General features: G+C 38.3%; 1 protein-coding gene across 8 annotated transcripts; it reads left to right on the top strand.

Annotated features, from left to right (window-relative positions):
• The first annotated feature begins 703 nt into the window (after positions 1-703).
• LOC130951040 (F-box/LRR-repeat protein 13-like) lies at positions 704-7,609 on the top strand. 8 transcript variants are annotated; one of them, XR_009073815.1, is made up of 4 exons: positions 704-938; positions 1,203-1,919; positions 2,050-2,105; positions 3,835-5,456. XR_009073815.1 is itself a non-coding variant. In XM_057879654.1 (4 exons), exons 2-3 carry the CDS (start codon positions 1,234-1,236, stop codon positions 2,096-2,098), a joined length of 735 nt encoding a protein of 244 aa, XP_057735637.1. In that variant the 5' UTR covers positions 704-938; positions 1,203-1,233; the 3' UTR covers positions 2,099-2,105; positions 6,658-7,609. The 8 variants fall into 8 exon arrangements, 2 of the variants coding, with proteins under 2 accessions (XP_057735637.1, XP_057735636.1); XR_009073814.1 differs by adding an exon at positions 3,488-3,635 and having other exon boundaries at positions 1,203-2,105; positions 3,835-5,454; XM_057879654.1 differs by lacking the exon at positions 3,835-5,456 and adding an exon at positions 6,658-7,609.
• The last annotated feature ends 12,920 nt before the right edge of the window (positions 7,610-20,529 follow it).

The raw sequence follows: 20,529 nt of genomic DNA, 5'->3' as shown, positions 1-20,529 counted from the left end.
TAGGGTTTGCTTCACAAAAAAACAAAATTATTAGCTTCTCTTTAAGTAAAACAAATCTATTAAATTTTATTTGCATTGAATAGTCCCAAAAAAAACTAGTTTCAGGACATGTATGTAAGGTAGAATCATTTAGGACATTTAAAAAATATTAAAATCCATTTAGATTTTTTATGTCATTTATTCTAAATTAAATAGCAATAATTAAAAATAAATTTTTTAGTGAATATTAGAAATAAAAATAAAAAAATGAGTAAATGATTAACCGTGAATAAGAATTTATTCATTTTTTTAAAAGTAATATAGACATAACACCTAACTCTTATTAGTTAAAAAAAAATTAATTTTAATATATAAAGAGATAATATATTTTAATATAATATAAATAAATAGATTTATAAGAGGAATAATTTTTTTAATTTGTTTCTCTTAATTTTTTGTCAAATATAATTTTTTATTAATTAATAATTTTTTCACATATTATTTTAGTCCTATTTTAAATGTATATAATAAAAATTCTTACTTAATAAAATAATTGAAAAAAAAAATCGAGAAGATCTATTCTATCATTATCAAGATCCTTTTAACTCGAGCACATGGCAGTTAGCACTTAGCACCGCACGGAATGGAACAAAAGGTTCTTGGCTGTTGGCTCTATTTAAATCTTGCCCATCACTCCGCTCCTCTATCAAGGGTTTCTCTCTCTCTGACATCACACTCACTTACTCCACTACCTAACAAAGTACATATCTTAAATAACATAACAAACATTAGACACCCCTCACCGCATTCGCGTTCACATTCACATACCCAAATTAATAATCCTTCCTTTTCATAGTTACAATACAACCACCACCCCCATCATTAAATCTTTTCACGTTTCCATTCCCAAACACATACTCGGGCTTCTCACTACTCTCAAAGGGGAACAAGATCTGAAGGTAATTTCCACTTTCTCTCTTACTTTTCCCCTTTCTTGCTGTTCCATTGAACTCGCACTTTTTCCCCTTTTAGTATATCAAAATCTTTCATTGGATTTTCTTGTTGCATCAATTTTATACGTGCAACTAAGACCTATTTCTAGTTTTCCACGCAAAAGTAGAAACAAGCTCTTAAAGGGAACTGAATTATGTTTATCGCTACTAAATTTAGTGAATTTTGCACATTTTTAACAATTTTGCATATTTTGTCTGAATTTGTTGTAGCTTTGAATGCTATTGAAAATAATTGGTGAAAATGAGGATAATAACAAGGAGTCAAAGTAGGAAAAAGATAGGAAGGTACAATCAGAATCAGAATGAGAGTGAAGGTGATGGTGGAGATAGGATCAGTGATTTGCCGGATTCAATTCTGTTGCATATAATGTCATTTATGATGATTCATGACGTTATTAAGACTTGCATTTTGTCAACAAGGTGGAAGAATCTTTGGAAATCCATGCCTAATATTAAATTACACACTGCAGACTTCAGGAACCATTGTGTTTTCTCTGAATTTATTTCCGGTATTGTGTCGTGCCGTGATGGCCGCGGCGATGGCGATCACCCCTTGATTAGCCTGGACTTCAGTCGCCATGGCTATTTGCAAAACTATATCTTGACCGATCTCATGAGATATGTGGTGTCGAAAGATATACAACATCTGAAAATTTATGTTCCATATAATCTTGGTTTGCCTTCTTTTGTGTTCTCTTGTAGCTCCTTGTTATCGCTTGACCTATCGGTTTCTTCGTATGATCTCAAGAGGAGAACAAGAATATCGAAGCCTTTAGAACTCCCGTCGTTGGTGAGTTTGCGCCTTGAAAGTGTTGCAATTTCTGTAGACGAGAATTGCCAAGCAGAACCCTTCTCAAAATGTGTAAAGTTAAAAACCCTGTCCATCAACAATTTTCTGATGATCTCGCCTGATTCTGACATAGACAGGTCAGGAACTCTCGTTATATCGAATGCTAAGCTCGCCAATTTGACCATCAAGGAGTATAAACGGTACAAGATTTTAGTGTCTACACCTAATCTAAGATCATTTACTTTGGATGGTTCTCCTTTTCAACAGTTACGTGGGAAGAAAGGGATGGCTATTGAGCTTCAATCTTCCTCACTAGCATAAAGGTAATTTCCTCCTTTTGTTTCTAATGGAGTTCCTTTTGGCCTACAATTCTTAAAATTATTTTGGAAATTTTGAACAAAGTTAGTTAGTCATGACACTGATATTGTCTATGTTGCATTTCAGTAGTCATATCATGTTACATGTAGTATCATTGTCAATAATTGAAAGCATTGGTAATATTCTGTTGGGTAATGTGAGTAGAGCTGTAAATATCTTCTAAGATTAATGTTGTCAAATTAACATAAATCTGGTTTTGAAAAAAGGTTATTTTACAACTTTACTTTCTCCTATATAGTTACAAAAGCTTAAAACTTGTTTTTCTTAGAAGCTATCTTGTATAGCCCTTTTTTTTTTTTGATGAAAGAGATGAAGACTGTAGACATGATACATGACAGAACTCAATGGCGTCGTTTGATTCATGTAGCCGACCCCACCTAGTGGTGAAGACTGATTTTTTTTGCTCGAAAAGTTGAAACGAACATGCTGAGAACTAATTAAATCTTTGATATAACAATAACTTGAGACTTTTTCCCTAGTGAGTACTTAAAGGTAACTTTTCAGCATGCATGCTTATTTGTGATGGAGTATTGAACCACTTATGTAAAAATGTTATTGCAAATTGTTGACATACTTCTATAGTTCTGTTTTGCAATGCTTTTGTTCTTCAAAGCACATCCAATGAAATTATAGGTAGCTAGCTCATAAATTAACCTGATGTCAATGACATGATAATTACAGAGAGAATAGATTGTGACTTTTTTTCTAACTTAAAAGTGCAGTTTCTTTACATTGCAGCGACATTACTAGCGCTATTAGTATATTGACTATCAAGTTTTGTGAAGTCTCATTGCATGAGAAATTGTAACGTACCTTGTATGGTTTAGGGGAAGGAAATAGAAAGTAAGGGGATTTCATTGTTGTAACTAACTCTGCCAGCTTAGCAAAGTAGTGGTATTGTATATAAGTTATGCGTACACCAAAAATCAGCCATCAAATCAGCTACTCGTATAGAATACATATAGAAATACAATATACATTGAAAATGAGCAAAGCAACACATAGTGTGCACATAGAATTTTTGGTATATAAAAGATAAGAATCATATTGGAAATTAGGCTGGACTGGATCCATAGGAGAGTAATAGGCTCTCTTATGCTCTTTGTATCTTCCCTTTCTCTGCATATTTCTTACTACATTCACTAATACATTTTCAGAGGCAAGAATGATATCTTAATAATATTGTTCAGCCCATCTGCTTCTATTCCATCTTCTCTATTTTCTACTCTATTATCTGTTTTATCTTTTAGTTGAGCTGCAAAGGTACTAGGATCTTACAGAAATCTACAAGGATTACATAATGTTTCTACAAATTGTGTTTTGATAGACCTGCTCAGAGCTGTTGAAATAATGGAAAAAAACGAAGTAACTTGCTACAAGATTGACACAAAAACAAGCACGAGTTTCGTAAAATGTTTTTCAAAGGAACATTTAGAAGTTGGCAATATAGTGAGATGCTGGTACATATTAATTACGTAAGTTGCTAAATGAGTCTTATTTCAACATGCATTTATATCCAAATACATGTTGTGAACTTGTGATCTTTCTCTCTTTCTTGTTTTGGCTTGGCTTGTTAGATATATTATGAAGAATGTGTTGTACAAAACAGGTAAATCTTGATTTGCATGGTCTTTTCATTTATTACTTCCTAATTTGTTTTGTTAAATGTTGCAGTTGTAGAAGGTAATAGAAGAACGTTTTCATTGAAGGAAGTAGAATTTCTCATAATCAATTAACTGGAGCAATATAATCAATCTGTAGCTTATTTATGTTGATTAGGTGTATGATATTATATTATGACCATGACCATAGTTGTAGGAGTAGTAATATTAAAACAAGAAATTCATGAAAGAATAGTGTTGAAATAGAAAACGGTTCATAGTTGTTCCTTAACAATAGGGAATTGACTAAGATAGAATAGTTGTTCCTTATAATTTACATGGATATCATTATTTGATATGTACATAGCTCGCTTGCAATTGCAAGGAGCTTGTTCTAAATGTAATTCTTTCTTTTTTTTTTATTTCTGATTTTATCCGGGTTATTTGTCTTATTCAACAGGGGATTAATGATTGGAATGTCCTTGGTCATTTATTGTAAATAGCATGATTGAAAACACTTGCAAAAAAAAAATCTATTTTATAATGACTATTAAGCATGATTGAGTGTAAAAATCCCTGAATTATTTTTGTAGGGAAGAAAGAGGCAACAGCAACTCATCGTGAAAAAATCGTTGTTAAAGTTACTCTTATTATTTCGATTGAATGTTGCAGTTATTAAATAGTTAAATTTCAAGTCAATTCATTTGCAACATTTCTTTAAAAAGCTGTTATATGCACAAAAGAATCAACTATTAAATTAGTTATTGTACGAGACTTTGTTAGTACGGATTGGATTGAGGGAAGGATCAAGGACTTGCCGGTCTCGTTGATGATGTGATCGGATTTCTAGAATGGGAATGACACTTGCAAAGATACTCTATTGCTCAAGTTAAAATTGATCTAAGAGATATAAGTGAGGATTAGGAGTGTGTAATGTACCCAAGGGAGCATTTTGCTCCCTTTATATAGTTTTGTCTTGTTATTTTATCTTATCTTATTTGCTAAGATAAGAGATGTATTTGAATTTAAATGTTGGTTGGTGATGACCAGTTAGTTTGGACCATAGAGAAGGTTTTGGTCCTAGGAGCCTTGTTGTTGGATCGTTTTGGGGTCTTCGGAAGCTAGGCCCAGAACAGTTGCTCCTGAAATGGGAAGATAAGATTGCTTAATCTCTTCGCTGACATAGTTCATCTTTCTGTGAGTTGGGAGGTTGCCGACCTCGCCTAGGAAGGTGGAACATTGCCTTGCGTTTTCGAAGGTCCTTGGATTCTCTGGTAGGCTGTTTCGACGTTTCTGTTATGGCTTACGAGTTCAGTTTCTCGTATTATCCGGGACATCTAGAGTTAGCAAATGGGATGAAGGGCTGTTTCCACTTCTGTTACCTTTCGCGATGGTGAGTTTTCGTCCGTTATGCTTTCCAAGTTGTTATAATGACGCTTAATAAAGGGGGAAGTTTGGATTTTCCATTTCTGCTCCTCGTCACTCCGTATTTCCATTTGAAAGTTGAGGGTTTTATTTTTTCCCTTATTGTAACTGCTCTCTCTTTACATTTTCTTTTATTGTTTTTCAACTTTTCTGCTAAGCATTCTTTGTCTTTGGTACTGTGCCTTGGCTTGGTTGTGCTTGGTTGTTTGAGGCTTTTAGCATTGCATTTCTTGTGTCCGTTGCTACAATCGTCACTTTCGTTCGGCTTTTGAGAACAGGTTGGTGTTTTTCATCTTCTCCTGTCATTTCGCACATTGTTTGCTTCTAGTTCCTTCTTTTGTGTGTTTCCTTGCATTGTAGTAGTAGAAAATAATGGGGGGTGCCATTGTTTTGGTATGGATTAGGTTTTAGTAGTTTTAGTGCAGGATTTATATTCTTCTGTTTCTAGGGAGTGGGCTGACGGTGGGGCCCCTTTGGCTATAGCTATGGTCTGGCGGAGACCCGATGCTAGGGTGCGTCTGTCTACTAGGCGGGAGGCGTTCCTAAGGACTATTATTGTGTAACCTCTGATGTGTTGAGTACGCCCTCCCGACTTACAGAGGTGGATCTTCAGAAACTACATGCCAAGGGTGTAGTGTGCAGTGGGGGGGGGGGGGAGGGGGGATGCTGAGCGTCTATATGAGTTGGCGCTCTCTAAGGAGAAAGAGGGGGTTTGCTATATCAACCTTAATCCCCCTTGGTTGCCGACTTGATGTGGGTTTTACGAGTCCATGTTTACGAAGTTGGGAGTGTAGTCCCCTTCTCCACATTCATCCTGGCCCTCCTGAATCGGTGCTTGGTAGTGCCGTCTCAACTGCACCCGAATAGTTGGGCGGCCATCCGGACTTTCGAGTTGGTTTACAAATATTTGGAGCTTCTTGCTCAGGTGGAGGTCTTCTTGTATTTTTTTTTTGTGTACTATCCCGAGTAAGTAGGGGAGGCACAAGAAAGACTATATGTCATTCCATGCTCAGCCAAACTGTCCGATTTTTTGCTGTTCGAGGATTCCTTCCATGGCTTTAAGGAGAAATATTTCAAAGTTCATCCCACCTAAGGACATCAATTTCAACGCTACTTACTCTAATTTTAGCGCGGGTTTACTTATGAGCCCCCCCGAGAATAAAGATATTGTCGACATTTTGTTAGCTGTCCTTGGGGATAGGCCGTTGAATCCTTGGGATGTTATAGGTGATCCAAGGTCGTGTCGGTTATACGTGATGTAGATTTTTCAAATAAGAAAATAACGGCAAATTTTTGGCACCATTGTCGGAGATTAATCGTGATTAACAAACTACCAATCAATTGATTACCTAGATTAAACCCTTTTGCTTTTATTTAGTTATTGTTTTTGTTTTATTTCTCCCTTGGGAATTCCCTTCGTCACTGTGAAGGGAGTTTCAATTTGATTTTTTTGTTGTTTTTGTATATGCAGAACGACAGGGATAAAGAACCTCTTCAATCCGATCCTAAGATTGAAAGAACTCTTTGACGACAAAGGAAACAAACTAGATATCAAAGAGTTGAAGAAGAAATTGAAGAGGCAGTTGAAGAAAAGTTTGAATTCAACATGGCAGAGAATGAAATCGCAAATCTAATGCTCTTAAACCTAGGAGGACCCTTGGATCTTTCACTACTCCTAATCCAAGGAGTTATGAAAGTAGCATTGCGACACCTACTGTTAATGCCAATAACTTTGAGTTGAAGCTCTAGCTTGTGACACTAATGTAACAAAATTGTCAATTTAGTGGGAGCCTGCAGGAAGATCCTAACTTGTTCATCTCGAACTTTCTGCAAATTTGTGACATGGTCAAGACAAATGGCATCCCTGCTGAAGTTTATTGGTTGTTGCTATTCTCTTTTGCTGTAAAGGATCGGGCTAAGCAGTGGCGATAATCAGCGCAAAAAGAGCATAACCACATGGGAGGACTTGGTCACTAAGTTCCTAACCAAATTCTTCCCACCTTAGAGGTTAGCCAAGCTCAGAACCGACAGCATGGGAGGACTTGGTCACTAAGTTCCTAACCAAATTCTTCCCACCTTAGAGGTTAACCAAGCTTAGAACCGACAGCATGAAGGAGAGTCCCTTTATAAAGTTTGGAAAAGGTACAAAGAGAAGCTGAGAAAGTGTCCGCCTGACATGTTTGCTGACTGGGTCTAACTTCAGATTTTTTTATGATAAGATCACCCCATCCTCATGGGTTTCATTGGATAATTTGGCTGGAGGATCAATGCATATGAAGAAGACCACTGATGAAGCATTGGAGTTGATTGAAATGGTAGCCAACAATTAGTACCTCTATTCCGAAAGATCAATGAGGAAGGGAGTTATAGAATTAGATGCCTTGGACACTCTGTTGGCTCAAAATAAATTCATGTCACAACAAATCAATGCAATTACTCAACAATTAGGATACATGCAAGTTTCAGAAGTTTTAGCAGTGAATGCTCAAGAGAACTCTTATGGCATGAGTAATAGACTACATCAAAGTGAAGGTTTGGAGTATAGACATTCTTCTCTGGAGCAAGTATATTACATAGATAATCTTTCAAAGCCATCTCGCAATGATTCCTTCTCCAAGACCTATAATCCTGGATGGAGAAATCACCCAAATTTTGGGTGGAGAAATCAAGGTCAGAGGGGCAACAGTTTCAACAATAATCATCAAGAAAACCACTTCCAACCTCAACATAATCCTTTCAACCCCCATCAACACAACAGACACCCTCTCAACCTTCAAAGTCACTCTTACCAACAACAATCATCCCTCACCCAACCATCTCAAGACTTTCAAAGGCTCTTCAATCTTGAAATGGCCATAGAGAAACTCTCCCAAAATACATTTACATTCATGCAAGAAACAAGAGGTTTCAGTGAGGAAACAAGGTCTAACGTCCAGAATTAAGGTGCCTCAATTAGAAAGTTAGAAGAGCAAATAGGCCAAATTAGGCAAAAATTGGCAAAACCCACAAATGGCCTTCCCAATGACACTATTTGAAACCCAAGGGAAGAATGCAAAGCTATTTATCTGAGAAGTGGAAAGGTGTTAGAAGGACAAGGAGGAGACCGATGACAAACAAGGGAATGAAGCAAAAGGGGACACCAATAGTCAAGTGGAGCACGTGACCCCCACCTCTCAGGAACACATATTCAAGCTTCAAAAAATGCATCAAGAGAGAAGGTCCAAGTGCTAGAGTATGAGCCAAGAATTCCATATCATCAAAGGCTTCAAGGGAAATACAAGGAAAAGCAATACTCCAAATTCTTGGAGATATTCAGGACACTGCACATAAACATTCCATTCATAAAAGCACTTGAATAAATGCCCTTGTATGCTAAATTTATGAAGGAATTGTTGTCCAAGAAAAGATCCTTGATGGAAGGCCAAACAGTGGTGATGACCAAAGAGTGTAGTGTAATTATTCAAAGGAACTTGCCAACAAAGAAGAAAGATCCAGGAAGTTTTCAAATTTTCTGTAATATTGGCAATACCACCTTTGAGAGAGAATTATATGATTTGGGGACAAGTATTAATTTGATGCCTCTCTTTGTGATGTAGAGGCTAAAAATTCAAGAGTTGAAACCCACAAAAATAGCTCTACAAATGACAGATAAATTAATGAAGCATGCACATGGAATAGTTGAAAATATCTTGATTAAAGTGAAAAAATTCTTGCTCTTAATGAATTTTGTTATTCTTGACATGAAGGAAGATGAGAATGCCTCCATCATTCTAGGGAGACCTTTCCACGCCACTGAGAGAGCCCTCATTGATGTTGAAAAAGGTGAATTAATGTTGAGGGTGCATGAGGAACATTTAGTTTTTTTATGTTTTCAAGACCATGCATCACTCAAGTGATCAAAAGGATTGCAAGAAAGTTGACACCAAGGATCTAAACTTGAAGGAAGCATATAATAAATCACTTTCAGGAGCTCTTTTTCCATGCTTGGAAACAAAAGAAGAGAAAGACAAAGTGCAGCATATTGGAAACTTATTTGAAACTAACAAGAGCTTGCAACCAAAGCCTCCCTTTGCAATCAACAAACCCTCCAACATCAAATCTAAGTTTAGTGTTGGGTGTGCATCAAATAAGGAGGAAGCTCCCAGGAAGAAGGTGTCAAAAGGGTGGAGGAACAAGAAAATTCCTACTCAAGATTTTTCACCAGGTGAAGTAGTGTTATCTCACCATCCATTATTGTCATATACTGTGAACAAAATTTTTTCCCTTGATCATGTTGAGCTATTACATGAGGACACAAGGAGGAGATTCAAAGTGAGAGCAGAAGAGTTGAAGCATTATGATCACCCTCCACCTTAGCAAGGAACAACCGTCATGCTAGTGATGTTAAAAAAGCGCTTGTTGGCAACCCAACGTCAGGTATTTTCTTTTCATTCTTATTTTTATTTCGTATAAGGTTGTGTATGTGTTTCTAGATTAAGTTTGGTGTGCTACACGCATAGGACAATTGCACTTCACTGGGTACTTGGCCTAGTTTCACAATGATTATGTCAGACTAAGTTTGGTGTTCTCACACTATGTTTGGTGTTGCCACACTTCACCTATGCAAAGTCCACCCTATGCAAATACATTAGCAACTTAGTTATTTTACTTTATTTTAGCTTTCATTTCATTTGTTTTAATTTAGTTTATTTTATTTGAATAAGCCTCTGTATTACTTGATTGCCTTCACTTGATCAACATGTTTATCCCTATTTCCATCACCTTTATTTTTTTTTCTTTTTTGCTTTAGTACAAGCAACCATTCTATGTTTGGTGTGGGAGACTATGCTCTACATAGCCTTAGAGAAGATGAAGGCAACAATGATGATTAAGGTGGTATCATTTCCTTTAAGCTTTTAGCTTTCAATTTTTCTATTTACTTTTTATTCTATTTTTCTATTTTCATGTTTTCCTCATGCTTACTGAATTTATTACTTATGAAGTCCTCTTAAGAACTGTAAACATATGAAAAAGAATTACAGAGATGGAGAAAAGTTGAATTTGACAAATAAAAGTCCTCTGATAATAAGTGGTGGTGCACTAAGTGTGATGATCATGAATTAAGCTAAAAGGGATGATGATATCGTATGAAAAGGAAGGATGATTTCTTAAGAGCATGAGGTTTAGAAAGGTATTATGAGATCTCTGACTAAAAGAAAAGAATCATTGAACGAGAATTGAAAAAAAAAAGAAAAAGAAAGAGACAAAAGAAAGAACAAAGAAAAATCAAGATAAAAATCAATGATGGCAAAACTCTGAGCATCAATGATTAAAGAGCCCAACTTATCTGTCTGTGGTGTGATTGTCTAAGGATAGGGCTTGGGTAATTAGATCCGAGGCGTGCCTTGTTGGTGTGCAAAATTAGAACTCGCACAACTTAACCGACAAGTACACCGGGTCTTCCAAGTAATACCTCAGGTGAGTGAGGGTCGATCCCACGAGAATTCTCAGACTGAGCAAGCAATGGTTGTCCTATGGGACTTAGTCAGGCAAATAGTAAAGGTTGTTTGTAGGTTTAAAGTGCATAAACAATAATAAGCAATTAAATAAGAAAAGCAATAAAAGGTTTGGAGTAAAACAATGATGAGAAAACAGTTAAGGTCCCAGAGATGTTTATTTTTCCTGATTAAAACGTCTTACCAACTTTTTTAACAATGAGTGATTCATTCTATGGCAAACCATAAGTGATTAACCCTAATCTCTTAGTGATTTGATCTCCCCTAACCTTCATCAACCACCACTCTCGTGGTCACTCAATTCTGATTAGAGGGTTAAGTTCAGAAAACTAGTTTAACCGCCACAAAAACCCTAATTACCCAAAACTAATAGGATTATATGTCACATATCCCAATTAGTTCATGTAATTAGCAATTTAGAAAGATTGTTTTCATGTTGTAGCTCAAGCGAGATAACTCTCTCGAGAATCACAAGAGCTCATGTAGAAAAGGGTCATACTCTCGTTCCACCCAGTTCATAAGATTAAGAACGAAAATAACACCTTAGAATTGAATCAAACATTAATTAAAATAGAAGAATAATAGTTCTAATCCATAGAAATTAACAGAGCTCCTAACCTTAACCAGGAGGTTTAGTTGCTCATGACTTATAGAGAAAACAGGATTCTGAAAAGTGCGAAAGGAAGAAGATCCTAAACCTAACTGATCTTTTCCTTTAAATACTAACCTAATAATAAATGCTAGACCTAAAAGATATTATTTATAAATAAATATTACAAAAAGAAAACAAAATAAAACTAATAAGTGCTCAATCCACTTGGAGACCCAAAGAGGTGTAAAACGGGCTGCTACTGGCATTCAACTTCAAGATTGGGTGTTGAAATGCCGGAGGAGGGAAATGCGCTTCTAGTCTTGTGGCCCCCTGTTGGTGCCAAACGCCAGGTGGGCGTTCAGCTCCCAGGGAGGGTGCTGCCAACATTTTTCTTTCTTGCTCCAGGCTTATCCAAACTGCTCCGAATTTCACCTAAAACCATAAAAACCCAAGAAAAACTCAAAGTAGCATCCAAAGGTAATTTTTGCACTAAAATCAAGTAAAAGTAAGTAAAATATAATTAAAAACAATATAAAAATAACCAAAAAAAAGGTATAAGATGCTCACGCATCACAACACCAAACTTAAACTGTTACTTATCCTCAAGCAACCAAAACAATATAAGACCAAGGAAGAGAGAACACATATGATTCGAGTTGTCAATCAAGTGTAGGTCTAATCACTGAATGGAGCTAATGGTACTCTATTTCTGAATAGCTTTGTCATCTCACTATCCTTTGAAGCTCAGAAATATTGATGTCCTTAAGAACTAGAACTCAGATGATATTATTGATTCTCTCCTTTAGGCTCTAGTTGATTCCTGAACACAACTTTCCTTTTCCATGCTGCTTTGCACCTTTGAGCCTAGTCGTGACTCTAAGTGTTTTGTCTTCAAGCTTAACTTGAAACAAGAACACCACAAGCACTTAACTGGGGGAACATTTTAGGTTCGAATTTGTCTTTTGCTTTTTCTCCCAGACAGTGGTGCTCAGAGCCTTAGGCCTACTCTGTAACAACATTAGGTCACGACTTTAAGTGTTCAGTCTCAAGGATTACTTTACACTTTCACACCACAAGCATATGGTTAGAAAAAACCCTCTTTTGAGCTTTAGATCACTTTTGACCCTCCTAACCATTGATGCTCAAAGTCTTGGACATTTTTCCTTTGATTTTTCCTTTCTTTTCAATTCTTTTTGCTATTTGTTTTGCTTCAAGAATCCTTTTCTTATTTTAGAGAATCTATAATATTTCTCTAAATTCCTGTTCCTCAATAACCAATATACTCAACTCCAATATCAAACATGCACAGTTAATTCATACATTTAGAAATAGAGGTGATGCCACCACATCAAGGCAATTAGAACACACAAGGAATATATAACTCGAATTCTTATGCACTTTATTATTACTGTTCTTCTTAAAACTTTATTTAAGTTTAATGGGTGGTACATGAGATATTTTTCAAAATTAACTTAAAATTTCAAAATTAACTTACTAAACTAGAAAGCAAGAAATCCTAATAGCGATCATGTAACTCAGAATGGAAAAATAGAAAATCGAATAAACTACTGAAAACAGAGATAAGATAAGGGAGATGAGAGTGAAACTCAACCACCTCAGTCATGGTGCCTGCTACTCTCTCCAGAGGATCCCTTATGGTGCTTTAACTCTTCCAACTCGCGCCCCTGCTTCTTCTGCTCCTCAATCATCTTATGAAGGATGATAGACTGGCCTTTGTGTTCTTCTTTCAGTTGGTCCACGATGGATATCAACTGTCCAATGGATACTGCTAGTTGAGTCCAGTACTCGCGCAGAGGGATGTTATGTTCTTGAGGACATTCAGGATTCTCCTTCTGAGGAGGCGAAACTGGCTTCTGAGTTGGTGCTTGCCCAAGTTTTCGAGTGTGCTCCATGCTCTTCTTGGTTATTAGATTGTCCACTGTAATGAATATATCACTATTAATCTGGACTTGGGCTGCCTCACACAAGAAAGAGATGAGAATAGGAAAAGCCAGCCTAGAGAGGGTTGATGTCTTTGCTACGATATTGTATATCTCCAAAGGGATTAACTAATGAACTTCCACTTCATTGTCAAGTATAATGCAGTAGATCATCACAGCTCGCCTCATAATGACGTCAGAGCAATTGCTAGTGGGGAGGATGAAGTGTTGAATGAACTCCAGCCATCCTCTAAGAACTGACTTGAGATCATTCCTTCTCAGCTGGAATGGCTGACCCCTAGCGTCCTTCTTCCATTGTGTTCTGGGGAGGCATATATCTTTGAGGACTTGATCCAATCTCGGATTGGCTTGTATTCTTCTATTGAAAGAGTGAGGGTCATATTTGGATGGAGGCAGCTTAAAGATTTCCCTCACTTTTTCCATTCCGAAGTGCAGAGTCCTCCCTCAAACCATGGTGTGCCAAGTTTTGAAATCAAGGTGCTCCTTCTTGTGTTTGTCCATTATCCATAGATTTTCATAAAATTCTCGAACTTTCTGAATTCTGACTTCAGTCACGAGGTTGGTCAGGATTTCCCAACCCTTAATTCGAATTTGCTCTTGAATTTCCAGGTACTCATCGGCCTTCAATTCATATTTTACTTCCGAAATTATGTTCTTCTTGCTAACGACATTGTAGTAATGTTCCTCATGAAGCTTGGTGTAAAATCGGTGGAGCTCGTAAGCAACTGTTGAGGGAGCTTTTTCTTTCCTCTTTCTTGAGGATGATTCTCCAACCTTTGGTGCCACAGAGAGTGAAAAGTGGAGCATCCCAACACCAAACTTAAAACTTTTGTTCGTCCTCGAGCAAAGAGAAAAGGAAAGAAAGAGAAAGGATGCAAGGTGAAAGGAAGAAAGAATAGGAGGGAGAAGGTGCGAGAAGAGTGAAGGAGGTATGTGATGCATGGGCATCATGTTATGCTTTTCTATACTTTTTCATGTCAAAAACTAGTTCATAATGCTTAATTATTTAGTATTTTTGTGCTTAAGTCATATATTACTTTGATCTCTTTGATTTGTTGAATTTTTATAGAAAACAGTATAAGAAAAGCAAAAAGCACAAAACAAAGCATTCTTGAAGGGGTGGCGCTGGAATTGAAATTGGCGCTACCCTGGGAGATATAGTCGTGGGGTGGTGGTGAATTCGGTCATGGGAGGGGTGGGGAAGAAATTGAAATGAATATTTGACTTATGGAGAGATGAAGTGAAAAATATACTATTAGAATTTATGGGGATATGCTAAAGAAATAATGGGGATGCAGGGAGATTTTGGTGAAGGAGAAATAGTGAAGGGGAAGGGGTTCAAAAAGATGTGATATGAAAAGATATGAGTGAAAATTAGGAGATTTAATTGAATATTCAACTTATTGGTGAAGCTACCCCTCCAGTGGTGTTGAGCGCTGAGAGTGACCATTTTTTTTGTTTTTAGTTTTGTCTTTTTTTTTTGTTTTTATTTTACTCCCTTAGTGGCGTTAGACGTCCAATATGGACATAAAATGCCCCAAGGGGACCAAATTGTATCAAGAAAATGTCCAATTTGGATGTTCAATGCCCATATCCCCATATCCCCCCTTGGCGCTGAATGCCAGGTTGGCGTTTGGCGCCACCAGGGAGTCTCCTCCAGGGTGTGTCGTTTTGCTGTCTTTGTGTCCCTATTCCTGTTCTGAGTGCTATACATGATCACAAATGTTAAAATAATAAGGAAAATTATGAAAATTACTATAAAATAAAATCATATGAAATCAAACTCAAATAAACTAAAATTGAATAAAAGAAAGTAAAAGTAACTATAGGATATGTATCGTTGGATTGCCTCCCAACAAGCGCTTCTTTACCGTCATTAGCTTGATGGACAGCCATTGTTATGTCAGCAGGTGGGTGGATTGCTCGTGAACAATCTCATCCCCTAGGTAGTGTTTTACTCTGTGGCCATTGACGATGAATCTGTTGTCCGCATTCCGGTCTTTAAGTTTTACATGAACATAGGGGGATACTCCGATGACCACAAAGGGTCTTGACCATCTTGACTTGAGCCTTTCAAGGAATAACTTGAGCCTAGAATTGAATAGCAAAACCTTCTAGCCGGGCTCGAAAACTCTGAAGGCGATCTTCCTATCATTCCATTTCTTTTCCCTTTCCTTATAGACCTTGGCATTCTCAAAGGTAGCATGCCAGAATTCGTCCAGTTCATTTAGTTGCAGCGACCTTTTCTTTCCTGCAGTCTTGGCATCAAAGTTCAAAAACCTTGTTGCCCAGAATGCTTTGTGCTCTAACTCCACTAGCAAATGACAGGCCTTACCATGGAGTAACTGATAAGGTGACATCCCAATGAGATATTAGAGGTTGTCCTGTACGCCCAGAGTGAATCATCAAGTCTTCTTGCCCAGTCCTTCCTTGAAGTGTTCACTGTCTTCTCCAACATCCTCTTGAGTTTTCTATTCAAGACCTCAGCTTGTCCACTTGTTTGTGGGTGATAGGGGGTTGCCACCCTATTACGGACTCCATACCTCTGCAGAAGTGAGTCCAGCTATTTATTGCAGAAGTGGCTGCCTCCATCACTGATTAGTGTCCTGGGGGCACCAAAATTGCTGAAAATATACTTCTGTAAAAATTTCAGCACAACTCGGGTGTCATTAGTGGGTGATGCTATAGCTTCTACCCATTTGGACATGTAGTCTACTGCCACCAGGATGTAAGTATTCGAGTATGAGGGTGGAAAAAGTCCCATAAAATCTATCCCTATACGCAACAACTCAATTTCCAGGATCCCTTGCTGTGGCATTTCATGATTTCGAGGAAGGTTTCTGGCTCTTTGACACTTATCACAGTTTCTTACAAATTCCCAAGAATTTCGAAAGAGGGTTGGCCAGTAGAACCCGCTCTAAAGGACCTTGGTGGCCGTTCTCTCCCTTCCAAAATTTTCTCCAGACTCAAAACCATAACAATGCCAAAGAATCTACTAGGCTTTCTCCTCTGAGACACAACGCCTGATCATCCCATCTGAGCATCTCTTAATGAGATAGGGTTCATCCCACAAGTAGTACTTGACATCATGCAAAAGTTTTCTGACTTGTTTTTGTGTACTCTTTGGGGATGAATCTCATGGCCTTATAGTTTGCAATGTCTGCAAACCATGGAACCTTTTAGATCACAAAAAGGTACTCATCAGGGAAGATCTCAGTCACAGTAGTAGTAGGGGGTGGCGTTCCCTCCTCAGGCTCAATCCCTTTCAGATGATTAGCCACCTAATTTTCTGATCCCTTTCTGTTCCTTATTTCAATGTCGAATTCCTGAAGGACCAGCACCCACCTGATTAATCTTGGTTTAGAATCCTGCTTGGTCAAAAGGTACTTAAGAGCAACGTGGTCAGTATAAACAATATCCTTGGAACCAATTAAATAGGATCTAAACTTATCAATTGCATAGATAACCGCTAGTAGTTACGTCTCTGTTATGGTGTAGTTCTTTTGAGCATCATTCAGAATATGGCTAGCATAATAAATGACATGCATAAGCTTGTCTTGTCTCTATCCCAAAACCGTTCCTATGGCATAATCACTGGCATCACACATGAATTCAAATGGCAAATCCCAATTGGGTGCGGTAATGATGGGTGCAGAGATAAGCTTTACTTTTAAAGTTTCAAAAGCATGCATGCATTCTTTATAAAAAACAAAAGGTGTGTCAGTAGCTAGCAGATTGCACAGGGGTTTCGTAATTTTAGAAAAGTCCTTTTTAAATCTCTTGTAGAATCCTACATGTCCTAAGAAGCTTCTGATTGCCTTAACATTAGTAGGTGGCTGTAATTTTTGAATTACCTTCACCTTAGCTTGATCAACTTCTATGCCTTTGTTTGAAATCCGATGACCAAGAACAATCCCTTAGTTACCATAAAATGGCATTTTTCCCAGTTTAAACCAGATTCGTTTCTTGGCATCCTTTCAGATCTAGGGTTAGATGCTTAAGGCATGAGTCAAAGGAATCACCAAAAATAGAAAAGTCGTCCATGAATAGCTCAATGAACTTTTCAACCATATCTGAAAAAATAGAAAGCATACACCTTTGAAAAGTAGCAGGGGCATTACAGAGTCCAAACGGCATCCTCCTGTAGGCGAATACTTCATAAGGGCATGTAAATGCCGTCTTTTCCTGGTCCTGAGGGTCCACTACAATTTGATTATAGCCGGAGTACCCAACCAGAAAGCAATAAAACGCATGGCCAACTAACCTCTCAAGCATTTGATCTATGAAAGGAAGAGGGAAGTGATCCTTTCTTGTGGCATTATTGAGTCTCCTGTAGTTAATATACATGTGCCATTCTGTGACAGTTCTTGTTGGGATTAGCTCATTCCTCTCACTGTGAATTATTATCATTCCTCCCTTCTTGGGTACCACTTGAACTGGGCTTACCCATGGATTATTTGAGATAGGATATATGATTCCAGCCTCCCAAAGCTTTGTAACTTCCTTCTGGGCCACCTTTTTCATAGTTGGGTTTAGTCACCTCTGTGCTTGCACAACTGGTTTAGCATCATCTTCAAGTAAAATTTTGTGCATGCACTTAGTTGGACTGATTCCCTTTAAGTCACTTATGGTACACCCAAGAGCGGTTTTATGGCTCTTGAATACTTGAATTAGTGCCTTTTCTTCATGCTGCATCTGGGAAGAGCTTATAATTACTGGATAAGTGTTTCTATGCTGCTCGAGTTTAGGAGGTCCTTCCCCAACACTAGGCGTGCTTAGCATCTCCCTCTGAGTTGCTCGCTCATCCAGTTCAGGCAGTATGTCTTCAAGAATGATGTCCAATTCTTCTGCAAGCTTTTCAGCTTCGAACACTTCCTCAACCAGAGACTCTATGGCGTCTATCTTCATGCATTCCTCAGGGTGATCTGTGTGTTTCATAGCCTCGATTGCGTTTAGTACAATCTCATCTTTATTGACTATCAGTGTCACTTCCCCCTTCTGGACCTCTATGATAGTTCTTTCTGTGGCTAAGAAGGGTCTTCCCAAGATGATGGATGCGTTCTTGTCCTCCTCCATCTCCAGTATCACGAAGTCTATAGGAAAGGAAAAAGGGTCCCACTCGCACAAGCAGGTCTTCCACTAGTCCCAATGGAAATTTAACTGAGCAGTCAGCAAGTTGGAGACAAATGCGGGTAGTCTTTATTTCTTTAATTTGGAGTTTCTTCATCAATGATAGTGGCATTAAGTTCATGCTTACTCCAAGATCACATAAAGCCTTTTTTATGTAGGTATTTCCAATGGTGCAGAGGATCACAAAGCTCCCAGGGTCTTGCATTTTCTCAGGTAGATTCCTCTGAATGATTGCACTATATTACTTGGTGAGTATAACGATTTCTTCCTCTCTCTAATCCCTTTTGTTACTCAATATGTCCTTCATGAATTTAGCATAGGAAGGCATTTGCTCAAGAGCTTCTGCAATGGAGATTTTAATCTCAAGCTTCTTAAAAACTTCTAAGAACTTGGCGAATTGCTTATCCTTTTCTGCCTTTTGGAGTTTTTGAGGATATGATAGCTTGACCTTGTATTCTGGGGCTTTGGGGAGTGCAGGATGAGTGTCCAGAGTGACTGGGAAAGGATTATCAGGATGCCTGGAGGGAACACCCTTTGGATTGACGTCCATTGCTCCCCCCTCTCTAGGCATTGAACACCCATTCTGCTCCCTCCTATGCATTCAGCGCCCTTGGTGGCGCTCTGGGTTGTTGCATTTTCACTCTTTGGTGTCTCCTCTTTGTCATGCACTTTATTGTTCTGAGGTTGAGTATCGAAGATTTTGCCACTCCTTAATTGAATAGCTTGGCATTCCTCTCTTATTTGTTCAGATATCCACTGTTTTGTCTGGATCAATTGAGTTTCCAGGTTCTCTAGAGAAGCTCGGGTCTCCTGTAATAAGTGTTGTTGGCCTTTTGTAACTTCTACAAGCATGGAAGCTAGGTCGGATGCATTGTTGGGTTGTGGGGGTTAAGAAGGAGTGTTGTTGGCAGAACTCAGCAATCATTGCACTTGTTGTGTGAGGAAGTTCAACTATTGGACTAAAGATTCATTCTGGCCAGGAATGGCATCTTTCGTAGACTTTTCCTTAGCGTCCCTTTTTACTGAGGTCTTCTCAGATGAGTATAAGTATTGATTGTTAGCAACCATCCCAATGAGCTCATTAGTATCTTCAGGTGTCTTCTTCATGTGTATCGAACCACCTGCAGAATTATCCAAGCACATCTTGGCTATGTTAGAGAGTTTGTAATAGAGGACATCCAGCTTGACCCAATATGTGAACATTTCAATGGGGCATCTTCTGAGCGTCAGCATGTACCTCTCTCAAGCATCATAGAGGGACTCGCTCTCTCCTTGCTTAAAGGTCTGAATATCTATCCTCAACTTGGTCAACCTCCTTGGGGGAAAATACTTATTCAAAAACTTATTTACTACTTCACTCCATGTGTTTAAGATCTCTTTGGGTTGAGCATCCAACCAGTCCTTTACTTGATCTCTCACAGGAAACGAAAAGAGCATCAACCTGTAGACTTCATGATCTACTCCATTGGTCTTTACAGTGTAACAGATCTGTGGTGCACGAAATTGCAATAACACTTTTGCAATCCCGCACAACTAACCAGCAAGTGCACTGGGTCGTCCAAGTAATACCTTGCGTGAGCAAGGGTCGATCCCACGGAGATTGTCGGCTTGAAGCAAGCTATGGTTACCTTGTAAATCTTAGTCAGGATATCAGAAATTATCAGGATTGATTGTAAAAAGCAAAAGAACATGAAAAAGGTACTTGTTTTGCAGTAATGGAGAACAGGCTGAGGCTTTGGAGATGCTCCATCTTCCGAATCTCTGCTTTCCTACTGTCACCTTCATCAAACACGCAAGGCTCCTTCCATGGCAAGCTGTATGTAGGGTTTCACCGTTGTCAATGGCTACCTCCCATCCTCTCAGTGAAAATACGTCCCTGATGCTCTGTCACAGCATAGGCTAATCATCTGTCGGTTCTCAATCAGACCGGAATAGAATCCAGTGATTCTTTTGGCGTCTGTCACTAACGCCCCGCCTTCAAGAGTTTGAAGCACGTCACAGTCATTCAATCATTGAGTCCTACTCAGAATACCACAGACAAGGTTTAGACCTTCCGGACTCTCTTGAATGCCGCCATCAGTTCTAGCTTATACCACGAAGATTCTTGTTAAGGAATCCAAGAGACATCTACTCAATCTAAGGTAGAACAGAGGTGGTTGTCAGGC

Source organism: Arachis stenosperma, chromosome 9, assembly GCF_014773155.1.
Source record: "Arachis stenosperma cultivar V10309 chromosome 9, arast.V10309.gnm1.PFL2, whole genome shotgun sequence".
Classification (NCBI taxonomy): domain Eukaryota; kingdom Viridiplantae; phylum Streptophyta; class Magnoliopsida; order Fabales; family Fabaceae; genus Arachis; species Arachis stenosperma.
The sequence above is the reverse complement of the archived record's forward strand: the minus strand, read 5'-3'. Positions and strand labels throughout refer to the sequence as shown.

What these genes read in the sequence shown, in the direction of transcription:
- LOC130951040 (XM_057879653.1), top strand. Translation starts at nt 1,234, where the DNA reads ATGAGGATAATAACAAGGAGTCAAAGTAGGAAAAAGATAGGAAGGTAC.